This window comes from Littorina saxatilis, linkage group LG2 (assembly GCF_037325665.1).
Source record: "Littorina saxatilis isolate snail1 linkage group LG2, US_GU_Lsax_2.0, whole genome shotgun sequence".
Taxonomy (NCBI): Eukaryota; Metazoa; Mollusca; class Gastropoda; order Littorinimorpha; family Littorinidae; genus Littorina; species Littorina saxatilis.
In genome coordinates, this window is record NC_090246.1 from 11,538,914 (window position 1) to 11,566,679 (window position 27,766).

Genomic DNA, 27,766 nt, shown 5'->3' on the forward strand with positions numbered 1-27,766 from the left:
TAATAGGCCGTGAAAGGTAAATATGCGCCGAAATGGCTGCAATCTACTGGCCGTATAAAATTTCATCTCACACGGCATCACTGCAGAGCGCCTAGAACTGTACCCACGGAATATGCGCGATTGATTGATTGATTTTGCACAGAAAGCAGATTTACACGATGGTCCCCTTAGGAATGAAGGTATCCTCGGAGGCACACTCCTTCCTGTGCAAACAGTTTGGCTCGGCCATCTCAGATCCCACCAGGCTTTTACATTGGATAAGACTACATTTCTACCTGGGCACACACCACGCTTTAACAGTCTCGGTGCTCTATGTGTACAGTGGGACTGTGTTCATAGATGACATTTGTGACCCTCCACCACGGAATGAGTCGCATGTCACCTTTTCATGATTTTCATATTTTTACATTTTCTTTAAGAGTTTTTTTTTATTCTCTATCCAGTGGTGAAAACCGTTTTAGAAAAGAGTGAACACTTTTCGAGTTATAAGCCTGTGACTATGGTGACCCTCACACTGTGACTAGACACTCCCCGGACTTATATTATGCCTAGCGCAGAACCGCGTGAGGTGACATGCGACTCATTTCGTGGTGGAGGGTCACATTTGTAAAATGTGGATTTTAAAAATAACCAACTCACCACATCGAGCATAAGGGTGTTGAGGTTTGGTATGAGACCAAGTTCATGTATGATCTTATACCATCTGAGGTCATAATTATCTGAGAGGGTGAGCCGAGCCTTTTTCACGAGAAGGGGTGTCTTTTAAGTAATACACTAAGTTAATACTGAGATACTGCAGAGTACAGACAATAGCAGGCCAGACAGTAGAAACCCCTTTTCCATTAAATATGTCTGTCTTCATTAATGTGATGTTTTGTGCGGCTTTCAAATCTGTAATTTGATGTTTTGTGCGACTATCTTATCTGTAATTTGATGTTTTGTGCGACTATCACATCTGTAATTTGATGTTTTGTGCGACTATCACATCTGTTATTTGATGCTTTTTGCGACTATCACATCTGTAATATTATGTTTTGTGCGACTTTCACATATTTAAGTTGATGTTTTGTGCGACTATCAAATCTGGTCCTATTCCTGCCAAAAGTGAGTTCCTTAAAGTAATCACAACTGAATCGTCGAAATCTGATTCCAGTTGCATCTGCAGAAGTTCTGTCTCCCTTTAATGTCTTTAAAAGCCTGTACAAGTGCGCGGAATGTTAGAACACTAACGCTAATGACGGAATGTCGTGAGTGGAAGAATTGGAAAGTTACAGTTAACAGAGAACACAAGCTTGCAAACATGAAAGGGGACGGAAGCAGTGAATGTTAGACGGATCATCAAGCTACTAGAGATAAAGATCCTGAGATCTCCTAACTGAGTTTTACAATCGTCACAAAACAGATTAAACCACGCTGATCCTTTAAAGTTTGGCTGGTTTACTGCACTCGGTTGTCAGTGCTGAATAGCATGCCAAAGTCAGAGTGGGTAATTGGGTACACGAACTCGCTTTTCTTTGTAAGCACTACATGAAATGAGGAGTCTTGAGTCTTTGCTGGAGATAGGGACGTAATACTTAGCATTATGGGCTTAGCAATTCACCCCGCACGATTTTACGCTCACTGCTTTTTTCGTGGAAAACAAAACAAAAATAAATTTAAGAGACGGGAGCGATATTCCGTTGTTTCCACCTGCGTCAGTTATGGGCAGAATATACCTGCGCAGAGTCAGCGGGGATATAGCTCAGTTGGTAGCGCGCTGGATTTGTATTCAGTTGGCCGCTGTCAGCGTGAGTTCGATCCCAGGTTCGGCGGAAATTTATTTCAGAGTCAACTTTGTGTGCAGACTCTCTTCGGTGTCCGAACTCCCCCCCGTGTACACTACATTGGGTGTGCACGTTAAAGATCCCACGATTGACAAAAGGGTCTTTCCTGGCAAAATTGCTTTGGCACAGTTAATAATTGTCTACCTATACCCGTGTGACTTGGAATAATAGGCCGTGAAAGGTAAATATGCGCCGAAATGGCTACAATTACTGGCCGTATAAAATTTCATCTCACACGGCATCACTGCTGAGCGCCTAGAACTGTACCCACGGAATATGCGCGATACAAGCCTCATTGATTGATTGATACGACGCACTGCATATTATTGATGCTGCGATAGGGATTATGACGAGTACTTGGCCTGTTTTCTTTTCATGAAGCGTGTAGCGGGCTGTAACAATCTGCAGTGCGTCGTCTGTCCTGCTGAAATTACACTTTGTTTGCTTGTTTGTTTGTTTGCTTAACGCCCAGCCGACCACGAAGGGCCATATCAGGGCGGTGCTGCTTTGACATTTAACGTGCGCCACACACAAGACAGAGGTCGCAGCACAGGCTTCATGTCTCACCCAGTCACATTATTCTGACACCGGACCAACCAGTCCTAGCACTAACCCCATAATGCCAGACGCCAGGCGGAGCAGCCACTAGATTGCCAATTTTAAAGTCTTAGGTATGACCCGGCCGGGGTTCGAACCCACGACCTCCCGATCACGGGGCGGACGCCTTACCACTAGGCCAACCGTGCCGGTCTGAAATGACGTAGGTGAGCGCCAGGCCTTATAACTTGTCACAGCCCACGCCAGCGCCTTGGTAACCTTACCTTGGAATGGCAAATGGCCACCGAGGCAGTTTGAAGACGTCACGTGAAGACACCGGAATCAGATTTCCACATTTCGACATATACGGTATTTCCAATCGAGACCCGTGGGAGTGATAACATAATTATGAAACGGGTTGATATGTTTAGTTTGTACTTATGTCAGCAAATACTCACTTCTTATTGCGGCCTGTTGTCACCACCCCCACCCCCACCCGTCCCCCCCTGGCACATTTCTCCGCCAGTCTCCTTCACTACCATCATTTAAGATTAAACTGAAGACTCACCTGTACAAATCTGCCTTTTACTAAAATAAACAAAGTAATTAGGACATTGAAGCTGTCTGTGGTGCAATGTGACTTGTGAGTGAATGTGCTGAATGATAAGTTTGCTTGTTGACTAGTTGTTAGTTGTTTAATTTGTTGCCCCACAGTCTATGTTACATCTTCGTTCTGTTTTAGATCTGTACGCTTTTATGTGAGCTCTGTTTTATTGTCAGACTTTTTATGTGTAACTATGTGCCTATTACTTTTTATGTAAAATGTTAAATTTGAATGTCTAATGTAAAGCGCCATGAGACTGCCATTCGGCGGTGAACAGCGCTATAAAAGAATGTTTTATTATTATTATTATTATTATTATTATTATTATTATTATTATTATTATTATTATTATTATTATTATTATTATTAATTATTCCTATTAATCTGCTGGTTTGAAATCCTAAATTTCATGGAAAGTTATCTCGTGTGCGCGCTTTAGCATGCGTTTTGCTTAGGTCACTTTATAATTACTGCAAACTGCATTGTGCTGTAATCCCTCCCCCTCGGCTCTCCCTTTCCCCAACCCTCAATAGGATCGTCCTTCTCAGGTAACCCAGCCAGCATGTGCTTCAAAACAAAACTGTCCAGGATGTTACAAGTGCTCAGAGCATCCTTCCACGTGGACACATACACAAAATTAGCACCCTCAAAAATTAGAAAAATTATTAGGGGGAAAGGCCCTAATTACCGGACGGGCGCCTAATAACGGACACGCGATATCTCAGAAATAGGAGGTCACAACAAAACAATTTTTGCGCGAAACGATTCAGTGATATCCCTTTACACTTCGCACCAAAATAACATGGCGACTGAACGCACGCATTCTTCATTCGAATTTATTTGAGCAAAGAAAAGGAAAAAGCAAACTTGTCTTCCATACCCTTTGTGTGCTTCTGTTTCACTAACGCATATGCGCGTAAACACACAGGCGCACACACACACACACACACACACACACACACACACACACACACACACACACACACACACACACACACACACACACACACACACAAAGGGTCAGCACAGCAAGCATGTTCTCATTCAAAAGCGAACACCACAAAGGCATAGTGAAATGCTTTTAATGGGTGCAGAAACTACGAATGAGCAAACACGAACAAAATCAGAAATTCAAACAAGTGTACTCAAATTCAGAGTTCCATTCATTTTAGAACTGATTTGGCACAAACTGCTAACCGTAACTTTTTATGCGTGTTTCTTGCACTCGTCATTGACGGCCGACCATAGCGGGTACCTGCCCTGGCCGCAGAACTTGCCATCGAAATCGTCAAGAGGTAAAGCCCATGCCATCACTCCGCCATAGCCGTTGCTTTTGATGTATTTGACCTGGAGAAGCAAAAGAGAAACATGTTGCTTTTGATGTATTTCACCTGGAGAAGCAAAAGATAAACATGTTGCTTTTGATGTATTTCACCTGGAGAAAGAAAAGAGAAACATGTTGCTTTTGATGTATTTCACCTGGAGAAAGAAAAGAGAAACATGTTGCTTTTGATGTATTTCACCTGGAGAAACAAAAGATAAACATGTTGCTTTTGATGTATTTCACCTGGAGAAACAAAAGATAAACATGTTGCTTTTGATGTATTTCACCTGGAGAAGCAAAAGAGAAACATGTTGCTTTTGATGTATTTCACCTGGAGAAACAAAAGATAAACATGTTGCTTTTGATGTATTTCACCTGGAGAAACAAAAGATAAACATGTTGCTTTTGATGTATTTCACCTGGAGTGATAATACATAAACTCCATTGTCCTGTGCATTCAGAACGTGCCTATATTCACAAATCACTTCAAAGACCAATGCAAGTGAACATTCGGAATCGTTAGTTCAAGGATCTTTGGAAAAGTAACAAGATCTGAGTCAATACCTGCCCACTGCATCCAGTCAAAAGCTCAATGCGAATTCTTTGGTCCCATGCCTGGCAAGTGCTTATGAGAATGTGCTGCGTTCATCTACTGCATGGTAATGAAAAAGGGAATAGACGAGGTTCGGAAATAACTCTGTCAAGTCTTCATGGGTTGTGGAAGAGTTGTTTTCCATTGTTTCCATAGAAACACTGAGGCAACTCTACAATGTCACGTGTAGCTTGCCTCAGTGTTTCTCTGGAAAAGCATAAGTGAAAGCAACTCTTACAAACCCGACAGAGTTATTTCCGGGAGGTGGAGCTGCTGGAGAGACGGATCAACGGTTCTTATCAGACGACAGTCTCCAAATATTTTCATTTTCATTTTCAGTACTTTATTGTCCCAATCCGGGTTGTGTCATCCCAGTGGAAAGCTAGCAGCAACAGGAGAATGCGTGTTTAGGTGTAATCAGCCACCTGCACTCAATTCAGAATGACCGAGGTCTTTTACGTTCCACAGTGCTGACACGGGGGTGGAAGATGGATACCGTCTGTGAGTCTGCACATAAAGTTGACCCGGCCCGGGATTCGAACCTGCGACCTTAGGATCACAAGTCCATGGCTCTACCAACTGAGCTACCGGGCCCCCAAATAATAATACATACGCAGTCTCAAATAGCAGTTTAACGACATGTGACAGCAATTCTTCATTGAGATCTGTCACCTTTTCACGAAGGCTGGTAGCATCTTCATAACCAATCCACTGGTCGCCTTTCACCATGTAGGGAACTTTCATCTCCGGGATGACCTCGCTGACGTCAGCACTGCTCAGCTGAGTGCACACCTGAAAGAGTTAGGGTTTTAGATACTGTAGGTATCATCGAATTTAAAGGTACTGAACTTGTCAAATCCAGGTGCACGGAGCCCCTGGGGCTTTTAGTCATACCTCAGGCAGCTATCCGTTAGAAGAACTACCAAGTTTCATTGACTTTAAGTTATTATTATTAAGTTTCCAAAGAGTCAAGAACTGCGATTTTTTTACGAATTAATTTCGTATTCGGACCCGGCTGGTCTTGGCCTATTTTTGGATCTAAATTTAGATCAGGTAGATCACCACATCATGCACAAAAAGACACGTCACTAGCAAACTATGTCAGACGTCATCATGAGTTTGTGTAAAACAAAATGGAGGCCGGAATCACTCAGTTGAATCGAAGTCCGACCAAACACCACGTAATAACTAGGTTAATTTATGCACTCGCGTCAACAAAAAACGGTCGAGCTTCACAGATGTCGTCGTTGGGTAGTTTTGGGTTTGTTTTACTACCATGGGAGGATTTTTGAACTGTAAATGCACTCAGCTGCAACAAAAACGCAAAACGAAGGCTGTGAGCTGCACTGTGCCTTTAATTAGTATATGCATTTGTCCGTTTCTAACTTTTTGAAAAAGATCAGGATTTTGTAAGAATATTCAATTACCGACCGTAATGAATCTAAGTTTTGAGGAAACTTTATTATTATACGCCTTAAATGTACTACATATGTGTGTAGTTTTGAGGAAACTTCTACAACTTTATTATCATACGCCTTAAATGTACTACATATGTGACCCTCCACCACGAAATGAGTCGCATGTCACCTTTGTATGATTTTCCTAAAGAGTTTTTTATGCTCAATCCAGTAGTGAAAACCGTTTTAGAAAAGAGCAAAAACTTTTGAGTTTGAGTTATAAGCCTGTGACTAAGGTGACCCTACAAACAGCTGCGAGTCACACAAACAGAGCGGTGGCGGTTGACCGTTTAAAGAAACTGGCGACATGCAGAACATTCGTCTGCTTCAAGAACCACGTATTGTGGGACACACTTCCGGGCTAACTTTTTTTTAAACTTTCAAAACTTCGAGTTGTACTGATCTCGTCTTGATGAAAAAAGAATTCTTTTATGATTTAAAAATGTATGTGTAACAAGCTGTCAATTTATTATTTAGATTTTAAAAGTTAGGTCTAGCGCCAAAACGCGCCGTCCGATTGTCTGATCAGACAATCCGGCTGGCCACGCAAAATAAATTCGTTGAAAATTGATCGCTCTTTACGTAGGGCACCTAGGATGTTCTCAAGTGGTGAGTGTTTAAACGAAAGGGTGTTTGTACTGTGTGTAAAAGCCTGGCAGTGCCTGTGATGGTTTACGGGAGGCTGACTGTGCCTTTAAAATGACAAAACACAAACTGTACCTCGTAGTAAGCCAGAATGCCACCCTCGTTGGTGTATGGGCCTGCGGTACCAGCACCACTGGCAGGGGCACCCAGGGAGGTGTCTGATGACGTCAGGGTAAAGGTGCGGCCATACAGGGGTACCCCGATCACAAGCTTGTCTTTAGGGGTACCTAGCTCCATCCAGTATCCGGCGGCCCAGTCCTGCGGACAGACATTGCTACTGTGAGCATTTCTCAATCCTCCTAGTCTTTTTCATTGTCGCCACGATCGTGATCAGTGTCATCATCCAACGACATTGTCACCACTATCGTGATCAGTGTCATCCACCAACGTCATTGTCACCACTATCTTGATCATTGTCATCAGCCAACGTTATTCTCACCACTATCGTGATCAGTGTCATCAGCCAACGTCATTGTCACCACTATCGTGATCATTGTCATCAGCCAACGTTATTCTCACCACTATCGTGATCAGTGTCATCAGCCAACGTTATTCTCACCACTATCGTGATTAGTGTCATCAGCCAACGTCATTGTCACCACTATTGTGATTAGTGTCATCAGCCAACGTCATTGTCACCACTATCGTGATCATTGTCATCAGCCAACGGTATTCTCACCACTGTCGTGATCAGTGTCATCAGCCAACGTTATTCTCACCACTATCGTGATTAGTGTCATCAGCCAACGTCATTGTCACCACTATTGTGATTAGTGTCATCAGCCAACGTCATTGTCACCACTATCGTGATCATTGTCATCAGCCAACGGTATTCTCACCACTGTCGTGATCAGTGTCATCAGCCAACGTTATTCTCACCACTATCGTGATCAGTGTCATCAGCCAACGTTATTCTCACCACTATCGTGATCATTGTCATCAGCCAACGTTATTGTCACCACTATCGTGATCATTGTCATCCGCCAACGTCATTGTCACCACTATCGTGATCATTGTCATCAGCCAACGTCATTCTCACCACTATCGTGATCAGTGTCATCATCAGCCAACGTCATTGTCACCACTATCGTGATCAGTGTCATAAGCCAACGTCATTGTCACCACTATCGTGATCAGTGTCATCAGCCAACGTCATTCTGTTGTGTACGATGTTTTACGATGTGCATGTACTATGTACACTTATCACATTGAGGTACAGGTCATCGCCAGTCTCACTGGGGTGAGAGTACAGAGGACTGTTGTGTACGATGTTTTACGATGTGCATGTACTGTACACTTATCACATTGAGGTACAGGTCACCGCCAGTCTCACTGGGGTGAGAGTACAGAGGACTGTTGTGTACGATGTGTAACGATCTACATGTACTGTACAGATACCACATTGAGGTAAAGGTCATCGCCAGTCTCACTGTGGTGAGAGTACAGAAGACTGTTGTTTACGATGTGTTACGATGGAAATGTACTGCACACTTACCATATTGAGGTCCACCTCATCACTGGGGTGAGAATACAGCGGACTGTGGGGTGCTGTCTTGGTCTCCCAGCCCCCGTGAAGGTCATAGGTCATCAGGTTGATGAAATCCAGGTCTCTGAGTTTTTCAAGAACAGATTTGATGTAAGAATCAACAGACCTGTGCTCAGCATGAGTTTCTGGAGGCATGTAGTTAACATTTTCAAGATTTCTCAATTCTATCTAGATTACTTCTTTGTTAAATAAAATATTATCACGAGCAAGTTCCCAGTTAGACACTGCTAAATGTGTTTATCTCTTCAAACTTTTACAATTAGTCAAGTTTTGACTAAATGTTTTAACATCGACGGGTAATCGAGACGAGGGTCGGGGTGTGTGTGTGTGTGTGTGTGTGTGTGTGTGTGTGTGTGTGTGTGTGTGTGTGTGTGTGTGTGTGTGTGTGTGTGTGTGTGTGTGTGTGTGTGTGTGTGTGTGTGTAAAGCGATTCCGAGAAAATTACTAAACCGATCTTCATGAAACTTCACATCAGACGATTTTTTTCCTTTTTTCGATGGATGTTTTTGATGACGTCATATCCGGCTTTTTGTGAAAGTTGAGGCAGCACTGTCACACTCTCATTTTTCAACCGAATTGATTGAAATTTTGGTTAAGCAATCTTCGACGAAGTCCGGACTATGGGATTGCATTTCAGCTTGGGAGCTTAAAAATTAGTTAATTAGTTTGCTCATTAAAGTTGTCATTAAAATCAAATTTTCAGAAATAGATTAAAAAAACAAAACTTGACTAAATATAATGATCGCATTGTATTTCTCATCTTCTACTGAATTCAAAACTATAATAGATATGTCATGTTTACTCTAACAATGAGCTCAGAATCAACGAAAATAAATTCAGTAAGTACCACTACAACGCGTGCTTCGCGGCGGCGAGCGTGACCCGTCTCCGTCTTCGGTTTGGTTAGCCGAGACTATCTGAATGTAGTCTCGGCGATGATTGGTTTGTGGTGTTGATCTTGACTAAATGTTTTTATATATCGCTTCACGCGACTTGGGGTTTTTTTTCACCTTAAAATACAGAGAAAGAGAGAAAGAGAAAGAGAGAGAGAGAGAGAGAGAGAGAGAGAGAGAGAGAGAGAGAGAGAGAGAGAGAGAGAGAGAGAGAGAGAGCGAGAGAGAAAGAGAGACAGAGACGGAGATTTAACTCACGCGGCAATTTTAGCAACTTCGTACGCTGTGTCAATCTTCCCCTTACCAGCAGCCACTGCGGCTGTCAGAAGAAGAGTCTTCCCACTGCTAGCAGCGTAGGCGTCGTAAGTTGTTCTCAGTTGCTGACGGAAGAAAATAATCAGAACGACTTCAATTAGAGTCTTGCGCTCTGTCATATCTTATTGCAGCTAAGCTCCTTACAAAATAGAAGCATTCAATCATTGAATAACTTTGTATCCTACATACGTGAGAGAGACCACTCATTACATAACAATATCGTTCAAACCACACGTGTGTATATCATGTAAATGAAGTCATGTCAAGCAAGTCTGGCAGGGACCTGTTTCCCCACTGCTTATGACGCCAAAGTCACCGAGACAAACATCATTATGGAGAAGAAAACAAATTGCGCTCGCTCGCTAATTCCTCTCGATGAAGTTTTAGAACAAACACGTCACGCTACACTTTCCAGAGTGACGTTTCTTTGCTTTGATGTACACCACGAGGCTATTAGGAAGAGATCGAGGTTCCAAAAGAAGCGTCTCCTCGACTGCGGGACGTTTTGAGTAAAATGCACGTAAGTACAGTATGTAGGATAAACAGAATACTACATGGCTTGCTGTTTCGTACCATTATTTTCAAATAGTGAAAAGCTCGCTTTCGCTCGCAGTTCAATAAAAAAAAAATTAAACTCGTGTAAATCTGGTACAACACAGCAGGCCATGTAGTATTCTCTATTTATACACGTCTTGCAACAAGATTTTCGATGAGTTTTGTTTCGGAAATCATTTTCAAAAGCGATGGAAACAGAATTTCCCCAAACAACTTACATGTGCAAAGCACACCGACTTACTTTTGTTTTCTTCCACGAACCACCCTTTGGGTACCTTGTGGTCTTCAAAATGCCCTCACCCGAAGGATGACTTTATGCAAAGATGAAAGAAATCTTTCCGGGATCAAACTCCTGATGCTGAGAAGTGTTTGCAGGACTCTGATCTGCTCTTCAGAAGACGAACACCTTCACCGACCGGCGCAGTGGCGTGGTGGTAAGATGTCGGCCTCTTAATCGGGAGGTCGTGAGTTCGAATCCCGGTCGCTGCCGCCTGGTGGGTTAAGAGTGGAGATTTTTCCGATCTCCCAGGTCAACTTATGTGCAGACCTGCTAGTGACTTAACCCCCTTCGTGTGTATACGCAAGCACAAGACCAAGTGCGCACGGAAATGATCCTGTAATCCATGTCAGAGTTTGGTGGGTTATAGAAACACGAAAATACCCAGCATGCCTCCCCCGAAATCGGCGAATGGTGCCTGAATGGCGGGGTAAAAACGGTCATACACGTAAAAATCCACTCGTGCTAAAAACATGAGTGAACGTGGGAGTCTAAGCCCATGAACGAAGAAGAAGAAGAACACCTTCACCTAAACTAAAGCAGTTGTTCAGGCTATCAATAGATGCACTATAAGTAACGGTACAGATCAACTCGAAGGCTGTTTATTCTGCTCTCCAGAAGACGAACACCTTCACCTAAACTAAAGTAGTGGTAGAAGCTATCGACAGATGCATTATAGGTAACGGTACAGATCAAATAGAAGGCTGTTTATTCTGCTCTTCAGAAGACGAACACCTTCACCTAAACTAAAGTAGTGGTAGAAGCTATCGATAGATGCATAAGTAATGGTACAGGTCAAATCGAAAGCTGTTTCTTCTGTCATGATTTGTATATATCGCCCGCGTGTGTGTGTGTGTGTGTGTGTGTGTGTGTGTGTGTGTGTGTGTGTGTGTGTGTGTGTGTGTGTGTGTGTGTGTGTGTGTGTGTGTGTGTGTGTGTGTGTGTGTGTGTGTGTGTGTGTGTGTGTAAGGTGTTTATTGGAATTGTAAAGCGCTTGGATTTGTGAATCGGGACTTGCGCTATAGAAAAATGATTTATTATTATTGTTATTATTGTGTTCCCTTTCTTGGCCTACCTTGACGAGAGCTGTAAACTTCTGCTTGTCCCCAGCAGGACTTCCTCGGTTGGCCGGATACTCCCAATCAAGGTCAAGGCCGTCAAAACCGTGTTTTGTAAGGAAGGCGATGGAGTGGTTTACAAAGTCCTGGCGACTGGCCTCAGTGGCCACCATGGCCGTGAAGGGACCTGACCCCATTTTCCAGCCTCCCACAGCCAGCAGTGTTTTCAGGTGAGTTTGATTGTTCTTGCGGTCGTTAAATCTCTCGTACCTGTTGTACAATTTTATTCAAAAACTACAGATAACAATGCCGAATACAATCAAATTAATGAGGCCAAAAAGAAAAAGTTGGTTTAGGGTAACACGACCAACCCTTTTTTGTTCCCGCCGACCCTAAAACTTGTTTTTTATTGATATAAAAAAACAACACACACACAAACAACTGTTGGCACATTGTGCCATCCACACCGAGACTTATGGCCTGTCCAGACACTCCCGGCCGACCCTGTCCACATTTGACTTATGCTCAAAACGGCCCCGTTGGGCGCGCCGTAGCGTGCTATGATCGCGAAGCGTTATTTGCAGAAGAATAGCGCGTGTTCTAATTTCTATGACACAGACATAGAACGACGGAAATTTGACCAATCAGAGCAAACCAGAGCGATGACGTCAGCCGCTCGCGGCGCGGCAGTCGAATGCAACTGAACCTTCTTGTCAGGTGACCCGCTCCACTGATACCGCGTTGTGAAAAAAATCGTCGATGTGTGGCCACTCGGCAAATCCCGCGCGACACACAAAACGGCCTGCGGCGCATAGAGCGTAAAACGGCGGCCAAGTCTGGACAGGGCTTAAGGGAAGTAACATCCTTTGAACTCGACATCACACGTGACAGTTGCAACAACAACAACAAGTCGCGTAAGGCGAAATTACTACATTTAGTCAAGCTGTGGAACTCACAGAATGAAACTGAACGTAGTCCGCCGCTAGTGCAAAAGGCAGTGAAAGTGACGAGCCTGTTTGGCGCGGTAGCGATTGCGCTGTGCTTCATAGCACGCTTTACTGTACCTCTCTTCGTTTTAACTTTCTGAGCGTGTTTTTAATCCAAACATATCATATCTATATGTTTTTGGAATCAGGAACCGACAAGGAATAAGATGAAATAGTTTTTGAATCGATTTCGGAAATTTAATTTTGATCATAATTTTTATATTTTTAATTTTCAGAGCTTGTTTTTAATCCAAATATAACATATCTATATGTTTTTGGAATCAGAAAATGACGAAAAATAAGATGAAATTGTTTTTGGATCGTTTAATAAAAAAATAATTTTAATTACAATTTTCAGATTTTTAATGACCAAAGTCATTAATTAATTTTTAAGCCACCAAGCTGAAATGCAATACCGAAGTCCGGGCTTCGTCGGAGATTACTTGACCAAAATTTCAACCAATTTGGTTGAAAAATGAGAGCGTGACAGTGCCGCCTCAACTTTCACGAAAAGCCGGATATGACGTCATCAAAGACATTTATCAAAAAAATGAAAAAAAGTCTGAGGATATCATACCCAGGAACTCTCATGTCAAATTTCATAAAGATCGGTCCAGTAGTTTAGTCTGAATCGCTCTACACACACATACAGACAGACAGACAGACAGACAGACAGACAGACAGACAGACAGACAGACAGACACACATACACCACGACCCTCGTCTCGATTCCCCCCTCTATGTTAAAACATTTAGTCAAAACTTGACTAAATGTAAAAACCGCCGACTTACCGACCCTATTTTGGGGGGTCACGTTACCCTAAACTAAATTGTTTTGTTGTTGTGCCTAAATGGAGCACAACAACCAAAGCTTATACACGTGCTCCTAAAAGCAATATAATATTTGATTAGGCGGACGATACGGGAATCTGTAGAAGGGGAAAGGAAGGAGAAAAAATAACAAACGAAATACACAAATAATAGCAACAACATCAAGACAGTATATAAGACTAACAACACACACACACACACACACATACACACACACACACGTACTTGTTAGCACACAGCAATATCTCGTAACTCTGAGCTTGTTGTGGGGCTGCAGGCGTTACAATACAAGCAGCTGAGGTATAGTCCCGAATTAATAGTGACACAACACAATGAAAGAAGAGCGACTGTTTGAGATTCACTCAGTGGGATCGTGAGCCTGACACGCGGCTAAATCGCGTAATTGCCGCAGCTGCATTCAGTTCAAGAGAGAGTTTGTTAAATCAGGGGGGGGGGGGGGGAGAGAGAGGGTGTGTGTGCATGCGAATGTTCAATGTTTTGCTTGCGTGCATGTGCGCATGTTAACGTGTGCAAACTCGTGGACTAACTCACATTCCCTTGGACCACTTAGTGCTGAGATCATTCCACTCGAAGTTCGTCAGATGGTTGCCGTCAAGCTTGGCGAAGGCAAAGATGACGTGACTACACAGTGATGTGTCGATGTCTTCAGGAAAGAAGGAAGCGTCCCCGTTCCGATACTGAGACCAGTTAGTGTAGTAACACACACGACGCTGGCATCCTGCAACAGTCAACAATATCCTATTTTCCTCAATGGCATTTAAATTAACTCCGTCAATTTTAAACTTGAAAAAAATCGTAGCAAACAACTCCTGCGAGTTTTCCAAAATGATAAAAACTCAAACATCGCAGGAACCCAGTAGAAATGGAAACAGGTATGCGTCATAGGTAGCATTGTGTACAGGGGGTATTATAGCCATCTACATATTATGGGAGTTCGAGCGAGTGATATTGGGCGCCCTGGGGCGTATAAGGGCTGTATATGTAAGTAGAGGTAACATGCCGAGTCTCAGTGATTATTAAAAATAATGGTCGAAGTTGGCGGATCATGAAAAATGCGAGCTTCAGCGTTGGACGTCACTACGGACCCAAAACTTCAGGCCCGCCACAATACCAACAACCTCCAGGTCAAGTTCCTCAACCTTTAATGGCATTGTCAACTGCTCCGGGAGTCAGCCAACAACCGGGTGTACATGTATTTGCTGAGCCCCACCCTCGGATCAGTGCAAGAAACCTGGATCAGCACCTCGGATGGCACTCACAGGAACAAAAACCTCCTCTCTTCCATTTCCCTAATATGCCACGTCAACAGCTGCCAGAATTGTATAGACCTGAACATATGTCTCTGCATCAACAGAGCATGAGATCAGAGGCTCTGAGTGCCCTCGACAATAAGTTAATGTTTGATCTACTATCTAGAGCACTATCTTCCATTTAAACCCAGCGGTGTGCATCTGTGTCGCTTTTTGCAATATCAGTTATTGTGTTAGGATATAAACGGTTTCGTTTTAACCGAAGTCCTGAGTCTGAGACAGCTGCCTCTTTTCAAATAACCTTGTAAGTTAATTGTGTTCATTCTGTATAAATATGCGTTCCAAAAGTGGATTAAACATTGGACACGTGAACGTCTATCACTTGGGGAACAAACTGCATGATGTCAGTTTACTTCTCAATACGTCACCATCGCTTCATCTACTTGGGTTAAAGAGACAAGACTGTCAAACCTAAAGCATAATGATGATTCTGTTGAGATTCAAAATTATTCTTTTATAAGACGTGATGCTGCTCATCCAAATCACACGGGAATCGGTGTTTATGTGCACAACGATTGTTTTCATGTTGTGAAACGCCGGCATGACCTTGAACCACAGAGTGTAGAGTGTATTTGGCTAGAAGTAAGGCCAAACAATTCATCTCCTATTCTAGTTGGATTCTTATACAGAAATCCCGCCTGCACGGATGAATGGTTTGATGACTTTATAGATATGATGGACAAAGTCAACGTGTGCAATTGTAATATGCTATTATTGGGAGACTTTAATATTAACATGTTAGTAAACCAGTCTCAATGGCTTGACAAAACTGAATCGCTAGGTATTACTCAACTTATAAAAGAGCCCACAAGAGTAACTAGCATGTCTTCAACTCTTCTGGATCATATATACACGAACAATGATAGCATGGTTCTAAATGCTTCAACATCTAATATTTGCATGAGTGACCACAAACCGATCACGTGCACTTGGTCGTGTAAACGACCAAAGGTAATGTCAAAAGGTCATACCTATATCACGTATAGATGTTTTAAAAAATTTGACAAGTCTGCGTTTTTACTTGACTTAAGTTTGGCAAATTTCCAATTGGTGTCAAATTGTGTTGATCCTGAAGAAGCTGCATTGTTATTTGTCAGAACATTATTATCTGTTGTTGACAGACATGCTCCAATCCGCAGGAAAAGAGTTAAATTTTCGACTGTACCGAACTGGATGACAGGTGAAATTAAAGATGCTATGTTAGTTCGAGATTTTCTAAAAAAAATTAAACAGTTTGAACTTTACAAAAAAATGCGAAACAAAATTTCTGAATTGGTGAAACTTGCAAAAAAGAAATATTTTCAAAATCTTATAATCGATAAAAATGACATATGTCAAATCTGGCGTGCAATGAATGAACTGACTAGTAAATCACGCAAAGCCCCATCCTGTATTAATCCTAATATAACTGCTGATGATTGTAATAGTTACTTTCTATCTATGACCGACAATGTTCTTGATTCCTCAGCCAGTTCTGATCAGATTGGCTATAAGGTGCCTGAAGTACTCAGTCAATTTTGTAATGAGAAACTTTTGCCATCTGACTCGTTTGATATACCTGTAATCACAGTCGTTGAAGTTGGTGCACTAATTTCTAAACTAAATAACAAAAAAAAACAATGGACACAAACAATCTTAATTCACAAATTGTAAAAATGTCACTTCTTTATATTGTAAACAGTTTAACCCATGTATACAATCTCTCTATCAGGAAGAATGTCTTCCCATCAGTGTTTAAAACGGCTAAAGTTATTCCAATACCAAAGTCAAAAGACACCGATAGCCTTGACAACTACAGACCGATATCTATTCTCTCTATACTGTCTAAACCCCTGGAAAAGCATATACACACCCATCTCCTTAAATATGTTGAAGAAAACAATATTTTTCATCCTTATCAATCAGGTTTTCGTCCTAAACATTCATGTCATACTGCCCTTACCCGGCTCTGTGATACCTGGCTAAAAGCAATAAACAATCGTGAAATGGTTGGAGCGGTATTCCTTGATCTCAGGAAAGCATTTGACTTAGTTGATCACGCTATTTTGTTAGACAAATTACTTATTTACCTGCAAAATAGCTCATCTGTGTCCTTTTTTTACATCATATCTGTCAGATAGGAAACAAGCAGTCTACCTAAACGGTTCATATTCATCACAAGGCACTGTAAAATGTGGAGTCCCACAAGGTTCTATCCTTGGTCCCTTACTGTTTGGACTATACATTAATGATTTACCATTACACCTCAAACAAGAAAATGCTGTACTTGATCTTTTTGCGGATGACTCAACACTTCACAGCAGTAATACAGATATAAATCTCATAAGAAAAGTACTCCAAGAAAGTATAGCAAATATTAATGATTGGTGTAATTGTAACAGAATGGCACTGCATCCTAAGAAAACAAAAAGCATATTAATAACCACAAGACAAAAACACCAGCGACAGCCTCTGAGCCTTGATCTTATGCATGGTACAGTTAGCATTGCTCAAGTCCATCAACACCGTGTGCTTGGAGTTGTAATTGATGATGAACTTAACTGGCGCTCTCACATTGATACAGTTTATAAACGAGTTTCTAGGAACCTTTTCTTACTTAACAAGCTCTGGTGCGTTGTTTCTGTGGATGCCCTCAAAATGTTTTTCCACGCACACTGTCTCTCTCACATTTGCTATGCATCTACTGTCTGGTGCAATGCCAGTGATGTTCATAATTATAAAGAAAATAAACACACTTCACAAGAGAGGTGTAAAGTTATTAAACCGAGATCCCAATATGACTACTCAAGAAAAATACACTCAACTAAACATTCTTCCGCTACATCAGCAGTTCTTTTCAAATGCTAGTGTTTTCATGTTCAAAATGTACAACCATGAAACACCTTCATACATCCAAGACCTGTTTGAGCGTCCTCCTGGTAGAGCGAGGCTTTTGAATTACACGCTACCGCTCTCACGCATTGATTTGTATAAATCTAGTTTATCCTACTGGGGATCGCTTGTGTGGAATATACTTCCAATGTACTGTAAAACATGTCAAACCCTTTCATCTTTTAAAAGAAATGTTCGAAAATATCTTTGTCAAAAATAATTCTCTCCCTACACTTTAAAATCATAACTGTTACTGCATAACATCCTAATCATCATTTTATTAATCAATGAACCACGTTATTATAACTAGTGTTTTGTTAGTTTTAACCTGATTACAAATTCTTAGTTAATTAGTTATTCGTTTGGCTGTTCAATACATGTTATATAAATATATAATTGTAATGTATAATGTCATGTATGTCTAAAAGGGACAGGTTGGAAGATTAGGCATTGCCTAAAACCTTTATCCCTTTGTATTAAAGTTTTGAATCTGAATCTGAATCTCTCTCTCTCTCTCTCTCTCTCTCTCTCTCTCTCTCTCTCTCTCTCTCTCTCTCTCTCTCTCTCTCTCTCTCTCTCTCTCTCTTTTTTTTCACCACGTATTTATTTCATGGTTGTTGTTGGTGTGTGGTTTGGTTTTTTGATTTTGTTCTTCCCCCATCCCCCGTGGTTTGTATATATGAGTCTGTGGCCTTAGTATAATAAACCATTCTGATCTCTCTCTCTCTCTCTCTCTCTCTCTCTCTCTCTCTCTCTCTCTCTCTCTCTCTCTCTCTCTCTCTCTCCCTCTCTCTCCCTCTCCCTCCCCCCTGTTAACTGTCTTTCTCTTCCGCTTTCTCGCGCTTTCTCTGTCTGTCTGTCTGTCAATCCCCCCCCCCCCCTCTCTCTCTCTCTCTCCCCCTCTCATTTCATAAAAGAATTTGGGAGAGAAGAAAAGTTTTCAATATCCTCGGTTATACCTTGTGTCAATATTCTAGTAAAAATATATGCAATAACACTGTCTTACAATTTGTCAAATGCAAAGCCCTTTTTTTCTAAAAAGATCAAAATCCGAAAGAAACAACTGAAAATCATGCAGAGACTTTCTTCCGAAAATTACAAATCTCTGGCAAAGTGAAAGGAACAACAAAATATTCCTTCAGAGAGAGAGAGAGAGAGAGAGAGAGAGAGAGAGAGAGAGAGAGAGAGAGAGAGAGAGAGAGAGAGAGAGAGAGAGAGAGAGAGAGAGAGAGAGAGAGAGAGAGAGAGAGAGAGACAAGACAAGACAAAGACAAACAACCGAACAAACAAACGATTAACAGACTAAACAAACAAACAAAAACATACATACAAACGAACATAACATAAGAGAGAGAGAGAGAGAGAGAGAGAGAGAGAGAGAGAGAGAGAGAGAGAGAGAGAGAGATAACTCAGAACTCAGAATGGTTTATTTTATTAAGGCCACAGAGAGAGAGAGAGAGAGAGAGAGAGAGAGAGAGAGAGAGAGAGAGAGAGGCAGAGAGAGAGACAGAGTGAGTGAGCGAGCGAGTGAGCAAGAGAGAGAGAGAGATAGAGAGTCACACACACACACACACACTGACACACCCACACACACACACACACACACACACATACACACACTGAAACAGACACACACACATACACCGACATACATATACACGTACACAAACCAGGAGTGAGAGCGAGAGAAAAAAGGAGAAAGAGAGAGTCGTCAGTAAGTAGTGGTATTGACACGTAGCGACAATGACACGTAGCGCTAAAAGATGTTGTGCTGTCGACACGTAGTGATAATGAACGAATGATAGCGACTCATCGACAAATTATGTGTAGCACTAATCAACGTAGCGATAACGGCACGTAGCACAAATGACACGTAGGACAAATGACACGTAGCACAAATGACACGTAGCGCTAGCGATACGCACCCTGCATAGCCAGATCTGCATTATCATGCTATTTGAGTATTGAAGGATGTGAAAGTTTGGGTGAACATAAACTAGTGAGAGGATTCATCAAGCAGGGCCGGACCCAGGGGGGGTTCCAGGGGTTCCGGAACCCCACCCCTGGAAAAAGCATGTACCTTGCTTTGAGTGGTTTATTTTTTTTTTTTTAAATACATTTTGTGTGTGTCTCTAACAAATTTTATTCAATGTGAAATCCGATGAGAAAAAGGTACCCCCCCCCCCCCCCCCACAATGCTGCTCTTAACCCCCAAAACAAGGCCCAGAATGCACCGGATTGCACAGATTTTAACCGTTTTTGAAAAATTTTCCGGGGGAGCATGCCCCCGGACCCCCCTAGTTCGCGCGCCTGCTTTGCAGGCGCGCGCTTGTGGCTTCGCCACTTCGCTGATTTGCCCCCCAAAAAAGGAGGAACCCCCCCCTTACAACTCATTTGGTCCGGCCCTGATCAAGGGTGTGTTCGAGCTTCGGCCTGCTTTTCCCAAGTACAGTGTTACCTGGAATGTAGATATAGTGTTGAACTATTTGGAGAATCTTCAGCCTCACAATAAACTTACTCTTAAGGAACTGTCCAGCAAACTTGCAACAATGCTTGTTATTTTGTCTGGCCAACGTTGCCAAACTATATAGTCTGTCTTTGGATGATTTAACTATGGAGAATAATCGTTGTGTGTTCAAAATAAGTGAAAAGCTGAAACATTCACGGAAAGGTGTACATCAAGAGCCTCTGGAATTTCTTGCTTATCCTCAGAATGGAAGCCTCAATGTACTGAAGGAGTACATTAAAAGGACTCAGAGTTTGAGGGGAGACTTAACGAAACTGTTCATCAGTTACCAGAAGCCTCATGGTGCTGTTTCTAAGGATACTGTGTCACGCTGGATTAAAGACATATTGAACAGAGCAGGTATTGACACATCAGTGTTTGGTGCTCATAGCACGAGGGCTGCTAGTACATCAGCAGCGGCTGCAAGGGGTGTTCCCATTGCTACAATCATGAAGGCTGCAGGCTGGTCTTCGGAGTCAACCTTTGGAAGGTTTTACAAGAAGCCACACGCTGTCAACATGGGTCAAAAGTTGTTGGATTCTTTCCTGAAGAAGAACTAAAGTAAGTGTTGGATTGAAGTTTATTCTAACCAAGACTTTATGTTGGGACAGTTTTCTGTTGTCTCATGTACACTATTGCTCTAAAAACTTCCTTGACGTAAACGCTACTGCATATCGAGGTTAAATTACCACGAGCATGCCAGGCTTACCTGTAAGGTGCAGCTTGCTCTGGATTTATCCGAGATATGCATCAGGAGCGTTTATGTCAAGTCCCTCCCTTAATTTTCCCTCCCTTTCTTGTCATGCTTGACCTAGCATTGTTTATATCAGTTAATAGTGTACATTCGTTCTCTGAAGTGTGAGTTCTGTGCATGCGGGCCGATCTATTACTTGACATAAACGCTTCTGATGCATATCTCGGATAAATCCAGAGCAAGCTGCACCTTACATGTAAGCCTTGCATGCTCGTGGTAATTTACCTGTAGAATATAGAGCAGTTGATGGCGTGTCTATAGTGTCCATTATCCTTACCATTGCAGTCAAAGACTGGGTGGCCGAGTGGTAACGCACTTGCGCTCGGAATCGAGAGGTTGCGTGTTCGACCCTGGGCCAGGCCGCTATTTTCTCCCCCCTTTCCTAACCTAGGTGGTGGGTTCAAGTGCTAGTCTTTCGGATGAGACGAAAAACCGAGGTCCCTTCGTGTACAGGCAGGTTTCACGGTAATCAGACTCTTTGATGTGTGTAAACTTTGCCTTCAAATTACTTGCTTACTGTGTTGATTTTCATCATTTTTTCTGCTTGGCATGAGTAAGTATGGTATTTGCAATACAAAAAAATAAATAAAAGCTAAAATGTTTGTGTTTGAGCAATTATTTGAGCGAGTTTTTCGAAGCGAACGTGTGAATCCTGACAGACACCATTTCCTTCTGTCACATGACCCCATCTCAAAGTGTGATTCAAGCAGACACAAAATATCACACAAAACATATGATAATGGGGTTATTAATTCAATTAATACACAAGGTTAGTCTCTGACTAGATAAAATAGGGAAAACATATCAAATGGGAGCATAAAACCGTTTCTGGAAAAATTTTCAATCGCCACCGAAAGTGTCTGTCAGTAAAAAAAAAACACGTGCTTTGTTTGAAAAGCAAAGCCTAATTTTACACATCGCGTGCTTTTGTCTGTTATTCTTGCTTGTGAACATCATTTTATTGATGTTCTTCACTGGAAAGCAGGTGTATCATCAACAGTATCACAAAATCGCAAAGAATGAACATTTTTGTTGTGATCCGACCGGTGTCTGTAGACGGAATCACACGTTCGGCAAACTTCGTTTTTAACGGAAATAACCGAGCCTTTCATCGGAAACGACGTTTCAACCGCTTCATATCGTCTGCAGGAAGAAAAAGAGGAATGCGATACCCAGTAAGTAAAACATTTAATCGTTTTTAGTGCCTTTTGATCAAGTTTTGTTGCGTCTGTCAGCAACGTTCGTCAACCCAACGTTCGACACAGCGACGCGCGCATACGCATTTGCAGCATTTGCATTCGGAAAGTGAGGGATTTGTGAGTTCGTTTGCATAATTGCAATCGCTAGTAGGTTTTCCCTTCGTCTCCCATTGTTGTGTTTGCATGTTATTGGCATTTCATTGTGTAAATTGAAAGTTTGTGAGTAACAGTAGTACAATCTGTCGAACGTTGGCGACGCTGACAGACGGAAATATCGAACGTTGCCTTCAATGACAGAAGGGCTTGGCGATCGTACTTTCGATTCGTAGGAACACAATATGGAGACAGCAATGTGCGCTCGTTACCACAACGGTCATGAACCGGTGTAACACAAAATTTTTACTCCACGAAAAATTGACTCCGGAGTAAACTTCCAGTAAAAATCTTGTACGAAAAAAGAACTCCACAAGGAACAAAATGTTTACTCCCCAAATATTTACTCCCAGTAAACATCTCGTACGAGAAACTTAGGGCCTACTCCTTCGTTAATAATTCGCGCAATATCCCATTTATGTGCAATCCCGTTTTGCCGCCGTCCCATTTTGGCGACATTTCACAAGCCAAGCGTCATCTTACTACCGCATCCCATTTTGGCGCAATCCCGTTTCGCCGCTATTCCATTTTTTTATTTTTTATTTTTAATTTTTACATTTAGTCCAGTTTTGACTAAATGTTTTAACGTAGAGGGGGAATCGAGACGAGGGTCGTGGTGTGTGTGTGTGTGTCTGTCTGTGCGTGTGTATGTGTGTGTGTGTAGAGCGATTCAGACCAAACTACTGGACCGATCTTTATGACATTTGACATGAGAGTTCCTGGGTATATGATATCCCCGGATATTTTTTTAATTTTTTTTCGATAAATACCTTTGATGACGTCATATCCGGCTTTTTGTAAAAGTTGAGGCGGCACTGTCACACCCTCATTTTTCAATCAAATTGATTGAAATTTTGGCCAAGCAATCTCTGACGAAGGCCGGACTTTGGTATTGCATTTCAATTTGGTGGCTTAAAAATTAATTGATAACTTTGGTCATTGAAAACCTGAAAATTGTAAAAAAAAATAATTTGTTTTTAAAACGATACAAATTTACATTCATCTTATTCTTCATCATTTTCTGATTCCAAAAACATATAAATATGTTATATTCGGATTAAAAACAAGCTCTGAAAATTAAAAATATAAAAATTATTATTAAAACAAAATTTCCGAAATCGATTTAAAAACAATTTCATCTTATTCCTTGTGGGTTCCTGATTCCAAAAACATATAGATGTGATATGTTTGGATTAAAAACACGCTCAGAAAGTTAAAAAGAATAGAGATATAAAAGAAAAGCGTGCTATCCTTCTAAGCGCAACTACTACCCTGCTCTTCTTGTCAATTTCACTGCCTTTGCATCGAGCGGTGAACTGACGATGCTACGAGTATACGCTGTTGCTGTAAAAATGCAGTGAGTTCAGTTTCATTCTGTTAGTTCGACAGCTTGACTAAATGTTGTACATGAACAAAGTATGCAAACCAGATGATCCAGCGACGTCCTTCCCAATTTATGTCCAATGGACGTCTACCCACAACACGCCACTGGATGCCGCGTGGTCAGCCAACCATGTGGTGCCAGTCGTGAAAACCAGGTTCTTTGTCCCACAGTGAGACATTCAAGTTGGGGACTTTGTGACCGCTGACTTTGTCAGCATGGATGGAAAGGTGGAGAGATACAGGGCGGTGATCATCCCCAAGTCAACCCATTTCCCCGATGGGCCAGATCGAGAGGAGATCTGTGTGAAGTGTTTGCGCGCAAAAGACAATGGGAGATACTATGTCTTTCCTAATGTTGATGACATTTCATGCTTGCCAATGGCTCAGATAAAAAAAATCCCACCAACCAACCATGAACAACAGGGGGGATTACTTTTTTTGACATGTGACCAAGTCTCATTTGAGCGTTCACAGTGTTACCTGAGAATAGCACACCCCCTTGAATTGGGACCAAAGAAAAAGCGTTGTATATATGCATTTTTGAATGCTTTTCTAAAGTCATAAGTTCATTTGTGAATTTTTTTTTTTAGGGATTGTTTTGCTGAATACATGCAGTTAAGAAATTGACCCCGTTTTCAAATTTAGGGGGTAGGGTTGCCCCATAGCCCACGTATGTCTGTGTGACTGTGTCAAATATCAATCTACTCTGCGTACAAAATGTATAGATGTTTGTTTTTCGATTTTAGAATGATTTCTTAAGCTGGCTATAACTTCTGAGGTCTACAGGAAACGATAAAGATAAAAAATGTACAAAATATAAGTAGCGTCCTTTATCTTACCATTGTTCTGATCAATGCTGTCCCTTTATTTGCAAGTTAACCATTTTTCTTAATGTGTTCAAGGAGTATGTTAAAAATTATTATCAATGGTTGCTTTAAACAGCACCTTTGGGCAGTTATTATGCACTAAAGTTGTAAAAGCATGTTTTGGGGGTTTTAGGATATAGCGTCTTGGAACGCCAATCATCTTGGAAATACGAATGTTCATATAATTTTTTTTACTGTTTTGGATAGATAAAAAGTTGAACTCTTGGTAAAAACTGTTTTTTGGTCCCTGTTTGACTATTTATTATTTTGGAATATTGTGTGTGAGGGGGAAACTGCAATCCTCAATATCATGAAACGTGCCTACATTACATTGGGGTGTGCACGTAAAAGATTCCACGATTGACAAAAGGGTCTTTCCTGGCAAAATTGTATCGGCATAGATAAAAATGTCCACCAAAATACCCGTGTGCCTTGGAATAATAGGCCGTGAAAAGTAGGATATGCGCCGAAATGGCTGCGATCTGCTGGCCGATGTGAATGCGTGATGTATTGTGTAAAAAAATTCCATCTCACACGGCATAAATAAATCCCTGCGCCTTGAATAAAAATTGAAAAGAAAAAAAATTCCCTGCGCTTAGAACTGTACCCACGGAATACGCGCGATATAAGCCTCATATTGATTGATTGAAACGCCACTGGTGGATGAAAGGAAATACATGTATGAAGAAACCATTTCGTCAGATAGGGTTGAATGCTTGTGTATGTATCAGTACTAAACGTAATGCAACGGATGTGTCATACTGAACTATGAAAAACCATGTGTGTGTGTGTGTGTGTGTGTGTGTGTGTGTGTGTGTGTGTGTGTGTGTGTGCGGGCGGGGATATAGCTCAGTTGGTAGCGCGCTGGATTTGTATTCAGTTGGCCGCTGTCAGCGTGAGTTCGATCCCAGGTTCGGCGGAAATTTATTTCACAGAGTCAACTTTGTGTGCAGACTCTCTTCGGTGTCCGAACCTCCCCCCGTGTACACTACATTGGGTGTGCACGTTAAAGATCCCACGATTGACAAAAGGGTCTTTCCTGGCAAAATTGCTTAGGCACAGTTAATAATTGTCTACCTATACCCGTGTGACTTGGAATAATAGGCCGTGAAAGGTAAATATGCGCCGAAATGGCTGCAATCTACTGGCCGTATAAAATTTCATCTCACACGGCATCACTGCAGAGCGCCTAGAACTGTACCCACGGAATATGCGCGATATAAGACTCATTGATTGATTGATTGATTGATTGATTGATTGTGTGTGTGTGTGTGTGTGTGTGTGTGTTAGACAGAGAGAGACAGACAGACAGGCAGGCAGACAAAGACAGAGAAATAAGCAGAGAGACAGAGACAAAAGACACACAGACAGACAGAGTAGTAAGAGTAATATATAGGCAGAGAGAAAGAAAGACAGAGACAGAGGAAAATAGAGAGAGAGAGAGAGAGAGAGAGAGAGAGAGAGAGAGAGAGAAACTCATAAACATGTTTTATTTATTATTTTTATTTATTAGTGAGTATTTCTACGCACATACCCTCCCAGAGGGAGGCTCATGGCGTTTACAATATGCCGTGTGAGATGGAATTTTTTACACAATATATCACGCATTCACATCGGCCAGTAAATCTCAAGCGTGTTAGGCGAGTATATACTTTCACGGCCTATTATTCCAAGTCACACGGGTATTTGGTGGACATTTTTATATATGTCTATACAATTTTGCCAGGAAAGACCCTCTTGTCAATCGTGGGATCTTTAACGTGCACACCCCAATGTAGTGTACACGGGACCTCGGTTTTTCGTCTCATCCGAAAGACTAGCACTCGAACCCACCACCTAGGTTAGGAAAGGGGGGAGAAAATAGCGGCCTGACCCAGGGTCGAACACGCAACCTCTCGATTCCGAGCGCAAGTGCGTTACCACTCGGCCACCCAGACCACATGTACGACAATGATCCGTGCACAAAGGCGTACCCCAATAGACTCTCTCAGATTATATTTCCGTGTGCATGGTTATTGTAAAGTTTGCATTTTCGATAAAGAACCAGTTGGATTAATGTTTAATGTACCCTGTTGGTGGAAGCCCCCCCCCCAAAAAAAATTTTTATTTTTTATTTTTTTTATTTTAAAGTTTGACCCCATAACAACTCACCAGACACCGCCAGCAAGGCTGCAACAGCCAGTGTGATAACCGTTACTTGCGAGAACATCTGCAAGAAAACAGGATTTACGTCAACCCATCTGTATACAACTTCTGATTAGAACCGAGAATAAAGGCAGAAGAAGCTAGACTTTTACTGTAGGATTTAGCGCAATCATCAGAGTCTAGGCTGATTAAAACTTGACTAAATGTAAAAAGAAAAAAAAATATTGGTTTTTTTTAAGCAGATAAATAAAATAAAGAAACAAAATGAATTAAAAAACAACACAATACAATTTAAAGTAAGAAAAACAAACAAACAAACCCAAATTAGATCAAAACAACACAAAATAAAACAAAGAAACTAACGTAACAGAATACCGCTTACCCTTGCCATGTTCAGCATGAGAGCTCCTCAGTATTGAAGTGAGGAAGACTTTGGAAATTCGGGTATTTATATAACTGCACATCAAATCACTTTTGTATTAGAATCGAAATTGATTTCAGTCAGAACTCATTCAATTTAACATAGGTGAGAGTTCATTGAGCGGACACAGAAATGGAACCGCATTACAATAATTCTTCAACTGATTATCATTTGAAAGGTAAGGAAATCATGTCGATTGTGACGTCAATTTAACTGATTTCAAATTATGTCAGCGCCTGTAATGGTGACGTACTTGAGTATCTTCACAATATCGTAACAAATCAACCAAGACACTTTGGGTGCTAAGTATCGATCATTGAAAAAGAATAAGACGTAAAGTGTTATTGAAGAATTTCAACAACAAAAGTATGTGACGCAGACATGGAATGCAAGGGGGTTTATTTGATATTTTCTTTGGAGAAAATCTGATGTTTTGTTATAGAAGTGACTTTGACATTTGATACTTATAAAAACCAACGAAAATTTCACAAGAAACACATTATGAAGGATCTAGCTTTCATTTAAAAGGTTCATTTATATAAGTCAAGGAAGTATCCTGGATTTGTTTTTTTAATAACCAGTTGCTAAATGGCTGCCACTAAAGTGACCTTGATAAAAAAAAAACTCAAGTCGATCAAAATTGTACCGTGTGTGTCTCTAAATACACTAGCCAAGTTTTCAATCTTTTCCTTCA

General features: G+C 41.5%; 1 protein-coding gene across 1 annotated transcript; it reads right to left on the reverse strand.

Annotated features, from left to right (window-relative positions):
• Positions 1-4,030: 4,030 nt before the first annotated feature.
• On the reverse strand, positions 4,031-27,128 carry LOC138958195 (chitotriosidase-1-like). The gene is made up of 9 exons (XM_070329281.1): positions 27,034-27,128; positions 26,658-26,715; positions 13,996-14,182; positions 11,644-11,896; positions 9,680-9,801; positions 8,478-8,592; positions 7,058-7,240; positions 5,553-5,672; positions 4,031-4,311 (listed from the first exon to the last, which is right to left on the reverse strand). The coding sequence occupies exons 1-9, from the start codon at positions 27,049-27,051 to the stop codon at positions 4,171-4,173; spliced, it is 1,197 nt and encodes a 398-aa protein (XP_070185382.1). The 5' UTR covers positions 27,052-27,128; the 3' UTR covers positions 4,031-4,170.
• Positions 27,129-27,766: the final 638 nt, after the last annotated feature.